At 42.0% G+C, this 18988-nt stretch overlaps 1 protein-coding gene across 6 annotated transcripts in view; it reads right to left on the reverse strand.

The window, feature by feature from the left end:
• Pex5l (peroxisomal biogenesis factor 5 like) overlaps positions 1 to 18988 on the reverse strand; it is a 138554-nt gene that overhangs the window by 68329 nt on the left and 51237 nt on the right. For 2 of the 6 annotated variants that reach the window (XM_038347641.1, XM_038347639.1), the window contains exon 3: positions 3575 to 3679. The exons of 3 other annotated variants lie outside the window; for them this stretch is intronic. In XM_038347641.1, coding sequence (XP_038203569.1) covers positions 3575 to 3679 — 105 coding nt within the window. Of the gene's footprint in view, positions 1 to 3574; positions 3680 to 6051; positions 6118 to 18988 lie in introns of all 6 variants that reach the window. One more of the 6 variants, XM_038347636.1, reaches the window with a different exon arrangement.

Raw genomic sequence — 18988 nt, forward strand, 5'->3', positions numbered from 1 at the left:
GGTAGCTCTTCTTGTCATAGCCATACAGCCTCCAAACCCTCGACTTAATCTAAAGATCAGTCAGACTTTCTCTAGGCAGGGCAGTTAGATGTATAAAATTAATCCATTTGTGGGGAAAGGAACTGACAATGCCATCTGACACGTGGGCAGTGTGGCAATCATTTTAAGTTGATGATAGGAACCCAAGTGAGGTTATGTTTAGTCACCTTGAGAATGTTTTCCCAGTTAAAGACATTGCTCCTTCTCTCTTATTACACAGAGAAAAATTAGATTCCCATCGAGGGATAAGAAGGGAGAACAGATAGAGTACGGAGGTCGAGTAGGAAGGAAATCACCCTTTAGGCAGAAGAGATGTGAAACTCAGCTCTAAGACACTGTGCTCTGGAGGAAAAAGGAGTCGGGTATACCTTGATTTAAACATCCAGGAGGCCAAATTTATCGAAATCAAACTTTTTCATGTCTCCTTCAGAGAGAAATGTACCCACTAAGCCCATTTTGTCTCATAAAAACAAATCTCATTTTCCATGACATAATCTTTGGGCACATGGGTTTTCTGTCTATCATAAAAATTAGATTTGTTTATAGAGCTGCAGCTTACAGCAGTGCTGCTTAATATATGCAATAATACCTTTACACTACAAAAGTCTCCACTGGTCATTAAGATATTCAATATACCTTTACACTATAAAAGTCTTCACTTAATATATGCAATAATACTTTTACACTATTAAAGTCTTCACTTAATATATGCAATCATACCTTTACACTACAAAAGTCTCCACTGGTCATTAAGATATTCAATATACCTTTACACTATTAAAGTCTTCACTGGTCATTAACAAGTAAAAACAATTTCAATAACTCATCTTATTTAACTCAGCATTTCCAAGATATTTCAACATGTGTTCAATACAAAGGATCAGTGTGATAATTTGCATATTTTGGGATTAAGCCTTAAAAGCCTTTTCTCTTCTTACAATTTTTGCAGCATGTCTCAATTTCCAAAGCCGGAGCGCTCAGTGGCCACGTGATCAGTGACCATCACACTGGAGAGCCCAGGCCTGGAGGAGTTTTACCTCAAAGATTTGGCAATCTGTGTTTTTCCTTCAACCCTTTCATCAATGCATGCCAGTTTACAAACTGAGTTAGCCTTAATTTAGGACAGCATGAACTTGTTCCTATAAAATTAGTAATTATACTTTCTGGGGCCTAGTTTTCAAATCCAGTCTTTGGCTTTGTTTCAATTCTTTGACTTTGTTTCATCTGCCGAAGATAGATCACTGGAGAACAACAGTTCCAGAACAAACCATTGTAATCACAATTTAAAACTGTTGAAATATTGGGCTGCTGAGCAAACAGTTACTGAACAAGACGATGCAGCACAGTGTGATGTCTGCGTTTATCTTTTATGAGTATCCCGGGAGGGCGGCAAGCAGCTTCAGCTATGTCTGGCATCTACGGCACAATGGCTGGCGTCGATGTACCAGGGATGATGAGGATGAGTGCTTGTGCTCAGCAGTATGTAGTGCTATGCCACAGGGGTCTTTACAAGAGACACTGGGACAAACATATCAAGACACTAGGACATTCACAGAGGTTAACAGCTGAGAAATGTGGCATGGTAGACAGACTGGATGCTGTGGTTGCCATGGAAGTACTCACTTTTTCAGCTCACTCTCCTCCTTTTTGGCTTGTGTATGACACTGGTACATACCAGGGGAAAGCCACTCGTGTGTCATGTAAAGACATATTAGCTAATAAAACTACATTTGGTTGAGAAATTATTCGATCACAGCTGTCGCTGAGTTCCAAAGAATTATCATTACAAGTGCATCGCATGTTATGAATCAGAATTCTGCCTGCTGATTCATAAACCGGCCAATATGCAATAAAGATACAAAGCATCAAAGGAAGCACTACACAGTCTTCATGCAGTAAAGTCATAATCGGTCTCTCAAACAGTCAACACAACACCAGACAGATTTAAAAGGGCACACACAAATGTTCTGAATGTGAGAGAGTGATGATTGTCATGATTTCTTCTTTACACTAAAATACCAACTATATCATTGGGCATTAAAATTTAAATTCAAGCTTAGACTATAATGCTAATATCATACAGGTGGAAACGATTACTGGGAAGTAACAGCAAAGTGTAAGACTTGGGAGACTCTGGGGATGATTGGAGCCTATCTTAATTGTGGTATCCCAAGATGCTATGGTGTGGCACAAGAGCCAACATCATTACAGGTGCGTGGCTCATCACCTGCTGGCAATGCCAAGTGCCCACCTGCCAACCATTCACAGAAGTATTATGAGCTGGATATTTTGCATATGGGATTCACAAAGGTCTGACTCTGATGGGCAGGTGATCATTGTTAAAAGGGATATACTTCATAATGTCAGCTCAGTAAAGGACAGACACTTGATAACACTGAAGGAAACAACAATGAGCCCACTCTGACAACAGAAAATTTCCCAATCCTAGAAATCTTTAATAACTTAAAAACTTTATTTAATGTTGGCGTTATATAATTTTCATTACTTACAATGTGGCATTTAGGATAAAATAAAACCACACATGTTGGCAGCAGCTGGGGACCAGATCTGAAAATAAGCCGCCATAATTTAGCTTTTGACAGAAATGTTCTTCACAGGGGCTGTAAATGACCATTTTTCTAATTCTAGCCGTGTGCATAATCGGAGGAGAATAGTTGCATTTACGAATGCATTATGGAAGAAATGAAATGTTTAACATAACAGCCTAATCTAAATTATATGATATATGCAAGAAAAATATTTTTTATCTTATAATTTAAAACTGGAAATTGCACGGGTGGTGATGAGTCGTGCTATAGATATTTATGGAGACTTTTACAGGATGTTTCGGGAGTCCCCGGGCATGTGCACGATCAGTTTCAGCATGTCTTTAAAGACAAATGTGGACTTTTTCCCGATGTGTGTTACAACAAAGGCTGAAAATGGCCCTTTCGGACTCAAACTAGAGATGGCGCTTCCTCATCAAGGCCACTAAGCATGGAGAGGAACAGAGAGCCATTTTCTGCATGGAGACTCGGGGACTTCCGGCTCATTCCTGTAACTTAGTTATTGACATAAATATGTATAGACAAATGTGTAGTATGCAAAGTCACAACAGAAATATATTTAACATTAAAATTTAGAGCATCTACTGGCAAACTGACATATGTATATAATATGACTGGATTTATTCAGGAATTCCATATTTTTTGCTTGTTATTGGTATTTCTCAAAGTCAACAAGACTCCTTTGAAAGAAGCAGAGTGCTATATTTGTACATATATTGTTTTAATTTTTAAAACTAATGTTCAGTAATGAAAATTAATATTCATGATCAAGAACTAATTTTTTTTTCTTTTGAAATTTTGGCTTTCATTGATTATTTTTACAGTTGTTTCATTGAAACTGCTTAAGAAAAGATTGGCTTGAGTTACTGTTTTTCTTTTTTCTTTTTCCTTTTTTTTAGCTGATGATCACAGTTTTTGATACATTAACATATGTCAGCTTCCTACAGGAACCCTATGGGTCTGCCCACCTGTGATGTCACAGTAAGGAGGGGCTTTTCTTCTGCAGACTCCTCCCTCGGTATCTCCTTCATCACCATGGCAACAGCCTTATCTGCAGCCCTAGAGCCTTTCCCCTACAACAGTGAGACCAACAAGGCATGTGTCAGGAGGCATCTTGAAGTTATTTATGGCAAGAGAGGCTAAGGTTTAAAGAGCGATCCGACATGAGTGAGGAGGTGGACTGCTGCCAGGGGATCTTGAAGCTTTTGGCTGAGGAGAAAACACACAAAATCTCAAAGATTAATTGTGAACTTTTAGTTAGCTACTTTTTCACCCTTCACAGCGGACCTGTTTACCATAGCATTTTTATATGTATAATATATTTGAAGGCAATTAACATGAGAGGAACATATTTTTATAGTATCAGTTTTAGCATGCTCTGACTTTCCTGTTGTGTTCATGTATAAAGTATAACTGGACAGCCCCTAGACTGTTTGGGTTGAGGCAGAGATTAGAGCCAGAATCTGATTTGCTAAGAGCTTTCACTGGGTGTTCTTGGAATCTCATTTTTCAGTGAATTTGGCATAAGGAGTATACAAACTTCATTTCTTAAGTATTCTGCAGTGGCTTCATGTACCAGGGTTTTACTCAAGGTGTTCTGTGTGGGATGGTCTGACCTGAGTCAAGTAGAATTTCTTCCCCTAAACTCAATGTTTTTGAGACCAAGGAACTTCAGTGCAATATTACACGACTTTTAATTGACGAATTCTTATAAATACACAAGTATTCTTGTTGGGGCAGTGATCTCGCTGTTTGGTTTGTCTCACATAAAGAGAATTGCAAACCAGCAAGATGTGTTATCCTTATCTCCTTTGAGTTGACGAAATCATTAAGTTTATGAGAGTAACAATGGATGTGTCATTATTGAACAAGACAAAATATTACTTTCCCAATAAGCTCTCAATACTTTCAAAACAGAAACTTTAATCTTTTTCAGGTCTTTTGCCAGAGCCTCCCTGGAGAAAATCATTTTATACTAAAAGCACATAAAATATTTGTGCTGTCAATCTACTTCTAGCTGCTTCACAAATAAACACATGGACAGGTGGTAAGTGTGTGTCGTGGAGGGCATCGTCTGGCAAGGGAATTAACTCCAGAACTCCCTAACACTGACAGCCTCACCTGATGCCCAAGAGGGTGTGGGCTATACTAGTATTTTAGGTGTTGCAAGGATACCTAAAAAGCAAGTTCCATTTAGGGAGCAAACTCCTCCACTTACTCAGGTTCTAACCTCCTAAAATAGAGCCAATCATAGCTTATATTTATGGCAAGAAAGGAAACTTTTTTGTACAGATAATAGATTTTAAGAAGTGTTTGTTTTGGCCTAAGGGCTGCATTACTAAATGACAATGTGTTCCTTTCCAAGATGAATAGCAGGTATCGGAGCTATTATTTCTCAGTGTATCAGTAATAATTCGCATATGTGTTCTGAAAAGATTGCAGGGTCTTGATCCTTAGGCTCCCTGACTTCTGGAAGAATAGTGGGAAACTTGATGTTTCATTGTAGAGTCAATTGGGGTAGACAAGAACTCCAGGCTTCCTCATTAATGAAGCAAATTGACTTTCCTAAAATAGATAATAGCACAATTCTGAATTCTGGGGAAAGATGTATTGGGATACTATTCAGCCATCTAACATGTGTTGGGGCAGCTGGCCCAATCCCTGCGTTCAGGGGCGTGGCTGCTCCAGCGGGGTAGCCATGCCCCTTAAATAGGATTGGGGAGCCGGAAGGCCCCCCGTTCGTTTGCCCCGCGCTCACTCCGCTGGACCCTTGGTTCTGTAAGTTCCCTTATCTCCCTTTGTATTAAACTTAAATAATTATAAAAGGACTATTTTTGGTTATTTCCAATCTTCGCCACATCAAACATGTCTTTCAGATACTAAGTTTGTTTGAGGGAGACATTGCATGCTATCAACTTAACTATATGTTCACAAGCTATGTTCATTTATAGAGAAGTATCTGTATTATAACATTTATTTCTGCAACTTTTCAAGAGCAAAACCATTTGCAAAGAAATCTTTCCATGCTCTAAGTCATTCTAATAATATAGCAATAAACAAAGTGGCATGCTTATATTCAAATCCCTACTATATTTAAAGGGACGAATTTAGTATTATAAGGTATAATTGAAAAGCAATAACTCAGACTCTTCTTGTGATGAGAAGGAAGATATGAATTGATAAGCATCTCAAAAAATTTCAGGTGACTTCTTCAAAATGTCATTTATTTGAAATGCTACCAATCTATAAACTACAAAGAGAGAATTCTTACATGTGCAACTATAGTAGCTAGAATTAGCAACAGACATGCTTTTTACTAAAACAGAAATAAAAACCAAACAAAAATTAGTCCTTTCATGCTGAACTCTAGAACAAAGCAGTGGTCAGCTGAAAGGTTGAATCATAAACACATGCGGGGCTTTGCATTTCTTGCAGAAAAACCCACCAAAGCCAGGGTCAGGTCACTTTTTTGAAGACAGTGCCATTTTTTCTTCAAGGTTACACCTACTACCTGGAAAGAGTCATGATACCCGGGTTAGTTCCCTGTTGCAACCATCGGCTTCAGTGCCAACCCCATGACTTTCGTTGTTTAACAAACGTGGTACAGTCTGAGCAGAGGAGAGCTCTGCAGGCTCCGTCTTTGCGGCTGCAGGAAGAGTGTCTGGCAGCCTATCCTACATGGTGAATCCACTCATCTATCCAAGTTCCCCTCCCATCCTACTGTCAGCTTAACCTGCTGTCCTCCGCTCAGGCTGTTTGTGCTGACTAGCCTCCTCGCCGGAGGATGCTGCCCCTAAAACGGAGGATCCAGCTAGTTTGAGAGAGAGCGACTCTGCTCAGTGTGGCCATCAGTAGCTCTGCAGAACTAACAGCAGCGCCACCGTGGTGCGAAGTTCTTGACAGAGGTGAGTTGCTTAACACATTTCAAGAAACCTATATACACAATAGTTCAACTTTATAAATGCAACTGCACCAAAAGGTCAACACTGACTTATTATTTGAAACAACATGAAGATAACAAAAGTGAAGACGCAACTGGAAATAGATTCAAGCAAGAAGTGAGTTACGCACTTCATGCTGCATGAAGCCGTCTGCGCCTATTCCGGGCCGAGAAAGAACAGGAAAGAAGTCGATCAGAGGTGACTAACACTTGTCTCATTGGGACAGCCTCAGCTTTTATTCCAGCCACTTCTTTTCTGATCGTACGCGAAATTCACTTTCCCTCATTTACTTGTTGAATTTCTTGAGATGTGTTTAAGTAGAAAACATTGTGTGCAAATGGTAACATTTTCCTTAGTACTTTGCTTTGAGAACTCCATGATAGCTCTCATTTCTTTATAATTGTTTTCTTCAACAATAAAATACATAAAATGATAGCCTTTTAAACAATTCTGGAGAACAATCTTTTCAACTCCTGTTGAAAAGGGAGGATGGGGAGGATAGGGAACCAGCACATGGGGACAGGGAGGATGGGGAGCCAGCACATGGGGACAAGGAGGTTGGGGGCTAGAACATGGGGACAGGGAGGATGGGGAGCCAGTGCATGGGGATGGGGAGGATGGGGAGCCAGCGCATGGAGATGGGGAGGATGGGGAGCCAGCACATGGGGATGGGGAGGATGGGGAGCCAGCACATGGGGATGGGGAGGATGGGCAGCCAGCACATGGGGATAGGGAGGATGGGCAGCCAGCACATGGGGATAGGAAGGATGGGGAACCATTGTTCAGATGATGAGGTGCTGCTCCACTCCCTGCCTCTCAGGGAAGGGAATGAAATTACTGACAGAAGCTGCCATTAGCTCAGCATTCTGCCAGATACCTGACAAAGTTTGGGTGTTCTCATGATAACTTGACTGGGGAGATGTACCTCACTTGGACTGTTGAGATTAAGACTGAATCAGAATGATTTGGCCACTTCTCAACTGCGTTTAAAGCACAAGAGGGACCTAGACCCTGCCTACCATATCATTGTATGTAAGGGGGCAGCTCCTCTCCCCTCCACAGAAACGGCTGTTGTTTAGGTTATCAGTTGCATTTTAAGCAGGAGTCACTTTTCAATGCAATCACTCAGACCAGCCTATCAGTTTCTGGCTTTGCAAAAGTGTCTCGCTGTGCAGGCTAAGCTGGCCTGCCAATCACTCTATAGTGCAGGCTGCCTTGAAGTTGTGCCAGTGTTCCTACTTCAGACTCCAAGTGGCTAGGATTATGGAAATCTTTTTCCTTTCTAGAAGAATCAGCCAACCACACCCTCACGAGGAAGCACACTCCTAATGAGATACTTTTGCCTTTTTGATCTTCATGGACAACTGACCCAAGTAGTTCAAGCACGTGACCTTTTTATTTTAGATCATAGCAGCTTCATAAATGTGAGAACTCCTTTGGTTCTTGCTAATCCTGAGTGCCAGTCTGTCATCTTTACGAAGATTTCTTCAACATCTATTCGGAGTGCCTAAAATACATAACACGCACGACACACACACACACTCGGTTCATTTGTGATCAGTCTGCTACTTATATGGCTACAGTGTAGTTTGTAGTTTAAAACATTTATTACACTTATTTGTGTGCATGTGTTTGTGCGCACGCACACAAACGTGCACACACACGCACATGGGGCGCTCAGAAGACAACCTGTGGTTGTTTGATCTTTCCTTCCACTATGTTGGTCCTGGAGACCAAACTCAGGTCATCTGGCTTGACAGCCAGAGCTTTAACTGCCCAAGTCATCTTGTCAGCCCCATGGAGTTTGTAATTTAAAAAATGTTTTTATTGTCTTTAATCTATCCCTTTATCAGAGATACTAAATAGAAGAAAAGGAAATGTACTAAGAGAGGGGAAAGTAAAGGGTGACAAAAGTAGGGGACCCCTCAACCTGTAACTAACATTTATTTTAGACACAACTTTTGGTTTTGATTTCTGAAAGCAATCCATACTTTTGTCCAAAATGAAGAAACATCAAAAATGGGAAAAGACAAATAGCAGGTAACATCTTTTAAAAATAGTCCCAAGCACTATATTTTATTTTGACACTATTGGAAATTAAATATTTCTTAAGATGAATGTTTAAAGGGTTGACATATTTATGATCATAATTGTGATTGCTTGCACACACACTCAGGCCCAAACACCTGCCATCTTCATAATTTTGAAGCGTTACTCAGTTTTGTCTGGGCTAACAACAAATCCCAGGGATGACGACTGTGCACTGGGCTGAAGCATCTGTCGGGAGCTGGCTGTGACAAAGCTGATCTCTGGTGGCTGCCCTCTGCTGGTTAGGACAGAGCCAGCTGAACGTCCTTCCTCTCAGAAACGTAAATGCTACGCTAAGTGCCCTGGTCTCTTCCGACCTCAACAGCAGAAAAGGTTGGAGTGGAGCTTCCCAGTGGCCTGTGAGCATTGGCCACTGCTGTCTGCTACTCTTGCCTGTCATTACTGCCTGCCATTGTCCCCTGCCATTGACCCCTGTCTGCCATTGCCCCCCGCCATTGTCCCTGCCATTGTCCCCTGCCATTGTCCCCTGTCTGCCATTGTCCCCTGCCATTGCCCCGTCTGCCATTGCCCCCGCCATTGTCCCCGTTATTGTCCCCTGCCATTGCCCCTGTCATTGTCCCCTGTCATTGTCCCCTGCCATTGTCCCCTGCCATTGTCCCCTGCCATTGACCCCTGTCTGCCATTGTCCCCTGCCATTGTCCCCTGCCATTGCCCCCGCCATTGTCCCCGTTATTGTCCCCTGCCATTGCCCCTGTCATTGTCCCCTGTCATTGTCCCCTGCCATTGCCCCCGCCATTGTCCCCTGTCATTGCCGTCTGCCATTGCCCCCTGTCTGCCATTGCCCCCCGCCATTGTCCCCTGCCATTGTCCCCTGCCATTGTCCCCTGCCATTGCCCCCGTCTGCCATTGCCCCCTGCCTTTGCTCCCTGCCATTTTCATGCCCTTTCCCAGATAGATACACCAGTGTTGATTTCTATCACAAACCAGGCTTCTGCTTGGGCTGCCGTGACTACTCCTACACCCTGAGACCTCTCCATGTCTGGTGTTTTGGTTTTTTTTTTTTTTTAAGATTGTGGAAATGAAGCTAATGTAGGCACACTAGTTCTCCTTTCTAACCATCTCTAAGGGAGCTCCTTTACCCAATGTTTTGTGCCTTTAAAAAAGATTGGCTAAACCGGGCGGTGGTGGCGCACGCCTTTAATCCCAGCACTCGGGAGGCAGAGGCAGGTGGATCTCTGTGAGATTGAGGCCAGCCTGGTCTACAAGAGCTAGCTCCAGGAGAGGCTCCAAAGCTACACAGAGAAACCCTATCTTGAGGAACCAAAATAAATTTCTATTTTTTATTTATGTGTGTATTTGTATGTGTGTGTGTGTGTGTCTGTGTGAGGAGAGAGAGAAAGAGAGAGAACGTGTGTGTGTGTGTGTGTGTGGATGTGTGTACATGTGCATACATGCATGTAAGTGCAGGTGCCCTTGAAGGACAGAAGAGGGAACTGGATCCCTTGAAACTGGAGTTACAGGCACTTGCCAGCTTGCCTATACCCTAAAATTCCGAGATACACAAGCAATTTGAATATCTCCCTAGGCCCTTGCTATCATCCTTTATTTAGTAAGATGTGCCCAGCTACATTTTATCAGTGAAACTGCCTCATGAGGATGAAGATCAGGTTTATTTCTCTTGAACTATTTCACAATGTCTGGCACAGGTCTTCACGGGCACAGAGGTTTTTACGTACACCTAATGCATACACCTCTTGAATTTTTCTTATTATTTAAGATGCTGATATTACATAACACGGTTCACTTTGGCAGGTGATGCTGAGTTAGAGGGAAGGTTTTAATTAGATGTTTAAGGAACATCACACATACAAATAAAAACTTATTAAAATTAATAAAGTGTTGCCAGGTGAAGTTGACCGAAGTTTGCTCTGAACTATAGATTTTTTTTTTTAATTAACAGGATCCAGTTTGTCCATAAATAGCATGCCATTTGTTCTTCTGAGGTTAAACACAGCTTGATTCCCTCCCACAATGTCCTCAGATGGTCAAGGTGACAGCACTGGGGCCTCTTCAGCCGCCAGCAGCTTGGGATTAAGGATGCTTTAGCATCAGGCTTCCTATGGCTAACAGGGCCTCTAAGCCACTTGTCACTTCTGCTCAAGAGCAAGTCCTTTCAATATGCTGCAAGCAACTTCTCACAGGGTGGAATGATTTCAAGCATTTCTTTTCTTCTGATCTCATTTTTATATTAGGGATGGCATAAGTAGTCTATCTAAAAATTAAGAAATAAATATAGAATGAATGTCTCTGTGATAAATCTCAAATCTGTTATATTCTAAAGGTCTTTGTTTGCTCTATGAAATAGACACTCTCCCCCAAATATAATCCCAGGGTAAGGCTATTATTATTAGTTTTGAATTTTTTTGGTCAAATATTTCCAAATGAGCATCCTCTGGAGCGGAGTTAGTTTGGAGGATAAGGAAAGATTGTTTCTAACTTGTCAATAGTACCCCTTCTCCTCCCGTACAAGCAGTCTGCACAAATGGACATGAATCCCAATGCTGGCAAAGAGCGGATATAAAGGTCACTCCTCACCTGCACAAACATTGCTGGGACTTCTGCGGTCCAGGAAGAGCCGTGTGGCCTCTCTCTGAAGAGTCTTGGGGCCTGATATCTAAGTGTGCATAGGAGGCTAAGCTATGGAATAAGAGGGTCTCAGAATGGGGGACGGTGACAACACAGAATGGTAGGAGCTTTGATTATCTTCCACATGGTCTATAATTGGAATATATTCCAAGATAAACAAAATAAGTGGGAATCTCTCCAGATAAATGTGCAGTCACCAGAGAAAGGTTCCCTTGGGTCACCCTGGTTTTATTGTTTTTTTTTTTTAATGCTAGTGATGAGATACATTCCCCAAAGAATAAATAATGAAAAAGAATTTCATCCTCCTGTAGAGTGGCTTTTAAATGTTGCATGTGGTTACCCTGGAGCAAAGGTTAATTCTCCCCCACTCCTTTCTGGAAAGGCCTTCCATTTAAAGTATAGTTGCCAAATTTCTGAATCAGAATTAGCAAATCTACTTAGATGTTCCTTAGTAGAATTACCCTGCTATCTATTTTCATTGTGGAGGAGAATGATTAGTTACTGAATTAAGATTCACCTCCTTATGAATATTTCAGGAAAATTCTATTTCTAAATGATGTCCCAATTAGTTAGTAGCTTTCCTTATGTTCTGGGAGGTACAGTTTTTTTTATTTATTTTTCTTTGTTTCTAACTTCTTTCTCAGTCATTTAAACACTATAGTCTTGCCATAAACTAGACCAAATTGGTAAGTGCCTAGGCTAGAAGGTCTGTACTACAGTGCCCCGTGACTTGACTTCCCTAAAGTAGTCCAAGAAGACAGTGAGGCCGTGGAAATGTCTACGCTGCTGCTGCTCTCCTAAGTGGCATCCGAGGGGCACTGGTGATGTGTGGCTTTGCTTTTCTCGATAGCGCCAAGCCTCACGAGTGCAGACAAGCAGTCTCTTTAATCTTGTGAGGAGCTGCAAATGGGGGTCACAGCCCGTCCAGCTAGGAGTGGCCAAGAGGATGACCAGCTACAAGTGCCAGTGGGTGAGAATAAGGGAGGACATTGGGCATCTTGGCCTCAGTACAGTTAGAGTCAAGACGGAGTTCCAGCCTCACCTTTGCCTTTTATTAATATTCTTGCTAACCTTCTACTTTATCTTGTGAAAGTAAAGACTATAATGCTTCAAAAATATGACACAGTCACATGAAAGCATTTCCCACAATGCCTGGCATAGGGGAGGTACATAATAACTGCTAAACTATGAACTGCTGAGCCAATGGGCTCTGTCAGTCTGAAAATATATAATAATGTGCAATGGTTGTATTAATTCATAGAGTAAATACCAATCTAAATAATTCAATCTGAGTTGTAGTTTGTCCCTGGCTGACAGAGTCAGCTTTGTCTAATGTAACTTACATATGATATGAGCTTCAATGTGTCCAGATGGGATTTACATGCTACAACTCCTGGGATACCCTGGTATTGAAAATAAAACCAACTCCCTTTCTATAATCACCATAAATATGGGCTTTCCATTGGTGTGTACATAACCACTATTTTATTTAGTTCCAAATATAGGGCTTTCTATAAGTATTATCAATAGACAGACAATAAGGTGGGAAGTGACAGAGGAAGACACTTGGTATTGGTTTCCAGCCTACACACACACAGACAGACACACACACACAGACACACACACATATCACACACACACAACACCCCACCCCCCACACCACACACACACACACACCACACACACCCCACACCACAATACACACATACCACACACACACACACCCCACACCACACACACATATACCACACATTACATCACACATATACCCCACCACACACATCACACCACACACACACCACACCAGAAACACCATACCACACATGCCACACACACCACACACACACTTTGTTTATAAGAACAAAGCCACAAAACACTGCTCCATTTTCTCCTGACCCATGCTTAATTGGCACCTGGAAGGCTGGGCTACGAAAAGACCCAGAAGAGTGGCTACATTCAGGGTTAAGATTGTGACTGAACCTGAGACCCCTGGTTTGTAGCTTATACTCGTGTTCTGAGACTAGAAGGGACAGTTCTGTCTTTCCCAAGTATCATATTTGAGTATCAGCTATAACATGCTATGGTGTGCCCCATCCCAGCTGTGTGTGACAATATGGCTTCCTGTATGTGTGGATGAGGGCTGAGTGTAGTCTGAGCTGACAGAGCACAGAGCAAGGAGTTAGAGACTGAGGTCTGACCTCCGGGAACAGAACTTTCCTTCCTGTTTGACCCTGGGCAAAGAACGTTGGTTTTTTTTTTTTTTAAGCTGCCAAGCAAGAATGAAGTAGAAAGTGGCCTCATGGCCTCTGTAGCATTTTTGTGAGAGTCCAGTGGATAATTTATGTGAGGGTGACCTTTCGTATGCACCGATAATGCCTTAAATCAGCACAATACTATTAGCTGATCCAATTATAGCCATATGCATTGGGGAGCCTATAGTATCTGAAGGAACAATTTATTGCTCCGAAATAGTAATCTGATAAAGCTGTGCTGTAATGAAGTGGGAGGGAATGGGCTCTCCCTGACAACAGGAACCCAAGAGAGTCTGATGTGGCTCTTCCAGCTACGGCTGTAGACCTTCAAAGCCTGTTAGTTTGCACTGAATTCACAGGCCATTTCCTGTGCCTCGGGGTTGACGACCACAGAACCATTTGAACAAATCTACTGGATCAAGCATATGCGATCGCTGTAATGATGGCTATCAACTTGACAATCCTAAGAAAGATCAACAGAGAAGACTTTGAGATGCTGGAGACATTTTCAACGATTACAAAAGGTTCACTGTTTGACTGATATATTGGCATCTCTTCCATATCTTGCTTCTTGTGTGTGTATTCATGTATGTGTGGTTAGACATGTGCGTAGGTTTGCATGTATGTGTATATACGTGAAGGCCAGAGGACAATCTTGATTGTCATTCTTCAGGTGCTGTCAACCCTTGATAACAGGGTCTGTTACTGGCCTGAAACTCACCAAGTAGGCTAGACTGGGTGGCCAGTAGTCCAGGGATTTGCTGTTTCTGCCTCCCCATGGCTGGTCTTACAAGACAGCACCACCATGGTTAGTTTTTGTACGGTAGGTTCTGGAGATCAAACTCAGGCCTTTGTGCCTGCAAGGCCAAGACTATCCCTGGAGCTGTCTCCTAGCCCTTCATCTTGCATCTGATTCTGACAGGTTAGAGCAGTTGCTCGGCCATTTTGTTCTCGGCTGTACTGAGTTACTTTTACTCTCCTGCACACGAAGCATGCCCACATGTATCTCCCATGCTGGAAAGCTGTTCACAGGCTGTGTCCCAGTGTGGAGGAGAAATTTGACAAGGTCTTTCAGTTGCTTGTGAAGTTTTCCTCAACCAGATATAAGTGAATTCCCTGCCAGCCTCTTTCTAACCCTCATATATATAAACATTTAAAACAGCTTTGAATTGAACTCCATCCAACTTGTGAAAGCATGCATTATAGTCTCTTAGATCCCAGATAAAAAACTGCATGGCCCTAATATTTTATTATATAAATTGAGATTGGTACTGGTAGATATTACAGATATAGAAAATATCCCTCTGGCTTTAAATTCTGGTTATTCCCTCATTAGTATATGATACCTTATCATTACAGTTATTTATTTATTGTATCTCTGTTATCTATCTATCTATCTATCTATCTATCTATCTATCTATCTATCTATCTATCTATCTATCATCTGTCTGTCTGTCTGTCTGTCTGTCCGTCCGTCCGTCTGTCTGTCTATCTACCTACCTACACACATATACATAGGCATATTTATGACAGAGCAGATGTGGAGAGGATTGAGGAGACTGTTCTTTCTTTCTACTACATGGGATCTTAAGCTCAAACTCAACTCTCCAGCCTGTGTGCCATGTCACTGGCACGACACTGGGTAGGTACTTCACTCCAGGCCCTGGCATTTATACCCAAAGAGCCTGGAATGTTTGGGTGGAAGTTCCACCTCAAGCCCTCTCCCCTGGAGTTGTCTCAGTCCAGACTCTGCTCCCAAAGCCCCCACCTTGTGGATTCCCCTTGTGGTCTCCTCAACTTTCCCTGGGGCCACCCAGGAATGTTTTGCTCAGAATAAAACTGAATTTATTTATGTGGTTTGATTGGCTCATTACAACAGCAATAACCAGGGATTCAACTTAACAAACATATGCTATTTTTATTACAGTTTTGAAAGGTCCTCGGAAAACAGAAGTGTCTGAGACTCTCCACTTATTTATTCCTATAAACACTGAATTAAAGAAAGCTCACAATAATTTCATTCAATTGACATTCGTGTGTCTAAAAGCTTCCATTTGCTCCGACTTCCTCCCTCTTCCCTGAACCACATCCCAGTAGCTTTCTCTAGTCATTTATAACTTCCTCAAGAACAGTAAGACAAAAACAAATAAAATATCCCAAAATAAAAAAACCTATAAATTATTCTTTTTTTTTTCTTTCTTTCTGGGAAATCTCCTATCTTGAAGAAAAAAATTCCCATTGTGGTCCAGAGTCAAGAAAGATTCGTTAACCGTCTGAGAGGTCACCCAGAGAGGATAGATGTTCTGGGGAACCTAGGGCTAAAAGTCACTCCATTCTTTCAGGGAAAGACAAGGCTTGGGGTTGTGCTAATAATACGGATGGCTCAGTGTTTGCTGGGGAGATCTGCCATTACACAGACATGTCTTCCTTTCTGCAGGCTTGAGGGTATGGGACCTCAGTGAATGAGGACACTCCTGACCCTGTCTCAGTGAATCAGGATACTCTAGCCCCCCCCTCCCATCTCAGTGAATCTGGATACTCCAGCGCCCCCCTCCCCGTCTCAGTGAATCTGGATACTCCAGCCTCCATCTCAGTGAATCCGGACACTCCAGCCCCCCCTCCCCCCGTCTCAGTGAATCTGGACACTCCAGTACCCAGTCATGCTTATTATTTAAAGCTTTCCATTTGAGCCACACCCTAAACCTCTAAGATGCCCTTTCTGCCCTTTCCAATTCTCAGCATAAGGTGCTTTCTCCAAACTTTGACTGTTGAGGGTTTCCCAGGGCAGGCCCTCTAAGGCAGTGGGTCTCAATCTGTGGGTCTTGACCATTTCCAGGGTCAAATGACTCTTTCACAGGGACTGCATATTAGATATCCTGAACATCAGATATTTACATTTCGATTCGTAACAGTGGCAAAATTACAGTTATGAAGTAGCAATGAAAATAACTTTATGGTTGGGGGTTACCACAGCAGGAGGAACTGTATTAAGGGGTCACAGCATTAGGAAGGTTAAGATCCACCTCTCTAAGGTCTGCTTCCCATGCTTTCCCTTAGGCTACCTCAGCAGCTTTAGGTTGAATTTATATGTTTTTATCATTAACATATTCAATAACAGTTAACTTTGTCTTCTGATTAAATTTGTTAACTTCGTCTTCTGTTCTTTTTCTCATTTTAATAGATATCTTTAAAACCGTTATAAATTAAGAGTTTTTCCTTTAATTTCAGTGGAAAAACTTGACGTACACTGTTGTTGATCTCTCCATATGAAAATCTTCAAAGTTTAGAAACTTCACGGCACTTTTTTTTTGTTGCCAAACTTATTGTAGAGCTTTAAAAGCAATTTGTTCAATAGGCCTAGTACTTGGCATTGTGTCTAAAGTGTGAAAATGGTGTTTGTGGGCATCTGAATGAGCAATGTTCCTTGTAGGCCCATTCATTTGAACACTTGGTGCCCAGTTGGCAATGTGTTTGGCAAAGTTATGGAATATTTATCAAGTGCAGTCTTGTTGGGGGAAGTATGTCTCTGGGGGTGGGCTTTGGGGTTTATAGCTCCACCTACTTTCTGTTCTCTAGACTTCCTGTGCATGGGTGAGAATGTGTTCGGCCATCTTCCTGTTCCTCCCACCAGGCTTTCCCTGCCATGCTGTTCCACCTTCCTCTCCATGAATGAACTTCCCGGTCTGGAATCCTCAGTCAGTTCAACCCCTCTCTTCCTTGAGTTGATTTGATTGTGGTAGTTCACCACAGCAATAGAAACATAATGAACACGAAGTTGTTTACATTTTTCTCATTGGAGAAAGAATCTCACTTTTTAGAGACACTTGAACTGAGGATGGAAATGGGTATTTTGAATTTGGATATGACTATAAGACAAAAGTTATGCCACAGTAAACAAAGAAAGTGATGGTTTGGGAAAGAATTGGAAATTGTTGGAATAGATTCATATGGTTGTGTCTTCTGAGGTTGCAGACTCTTGTTAGCTGTTTCCAGTTTCACTTCTGTGAAGGCCTAGTCTTTCTTTTTTCTTTTCTTTTCTTTTTTTTGGTTTTTCGAGACAGGGTTTCAGTGCAGCTTTTTTAGAGCCTGGCCTGGAACTAGCTCTTGTAGACTAGGCTGGCCTCGAACTCACAGAGATCCGCCTGCCTCTGCCTCCCAAGTGCTGGGATTAAAGGCGTGCGCCACCACCTTTCTTTTCATTTGTAGAGAGATCACCATGAGAATAGTACAGTTTCTTTATAGGTGAGCTCTGCAGTATCCTCCTCCTATCTCCCTGCAGCTCCCCGGTGGCCTAAAGCCTCTCTCTCTCTCTCTCTCTCTCTCTCTCTCTCTCTCTCTCTCTCTCTCTCTCTCTCCCTCCCTCCCTCCTTCTCTCCCTTCTCTTGCAGTCCCTTTTCATTGCTGCATCATCATTCCCAATCCCACTTGCTCTTCCTGCCTGAGCTCACTGGCACCTTCCCTAAGCTCTGGACTATGACCTTTTTGAGGTTAACACTAAGTCTTGTTCTGATTGTGTTACAAACACAGGACTTTTTGAGTTATACAGGTGTTTGATAAGGCTACTAAGAATACATTCCACTAGGAGTGAATGGATAGATGGATAGATGCTCCGTTTCTGTTGCTCCACCTGCCTCAAACTTCATGAGGTTTCTTCTGAACCTAGGCTGTGGCAAGATAATGATCTCTTTCCCAAATACTTTCTTTCAAAGACCGAGATAATAATAGCTCCTGGATCAGAGTCTGAGTCTCCCCAGTATTGAAGAACAAGCCTTGTAAGTTTCCAAGGCATAATAGTGAGCCATTTTAATATTTTTAAAATATTTTCACATAAAACTGTAGGAAAGAAGGGGGCTTCCATTTACCTTGGAATAAGTAGAGTAGGACTATGAAGGAAGGAGGAAGTAACAACATGGAAAAATGATTAAGATTGGCTAAACATGCTCAACAAAATTAAAGTAGTTGTTTCATGTGTAGTAATCCACTCTCCTTCCATCCCCACTTGCTTCTGCTGAGGATTCAGTGATTTGTTGCAAGACAAAGACTTTTTTTTACTTTTCTGTTTATACTGGAGAGATAGAGCCACTCACACACCAGGTTCAGATTGGCAGGTGTGTGGAAAATGAAGAAGATGGGGGGGTCTTCATTATATATTGACTCATTGCCTTCAAAGAAAAGTCCAGAAAAGTACCTGCCACAGAGTAGGTATTTTATTGCTGAACTATTTGTTGAATGACTTTAAAAAAAAATCCACAAAGGCAACCCTTCCAATTTTTGGTCAGAGCATCCTGAAAACCCCAATATGATGCAGGCTATTGCTTCTGGATGTCTACCAATCTGAGATGGTAGGACCTTACTTCTGAAAACACTATACACATTGTCTCTGGACATGGAACTGTCAAATTGGTACTGGCAAGGAAGCTGCTGGGGGGAAAGGCCATTTCTATTTTACAGTTGTACCCAGATATGAGCTCTCTGAGCTACACTAACAAGTGGC

Source organism: Arvicola amphibius, chromosome 11 (assembly GCF_903992535.2).
Source record: "Arvicola amphibius chromosome 11, mArvAmp1.2, whole genome shotgun sequence".
NCBI classification, from domain to species: Eukaryota; Metazoa; Chordata; class Mammalia; order Rodentia; family Cricetidae; genus Arvicola; species Arvicola amphibius.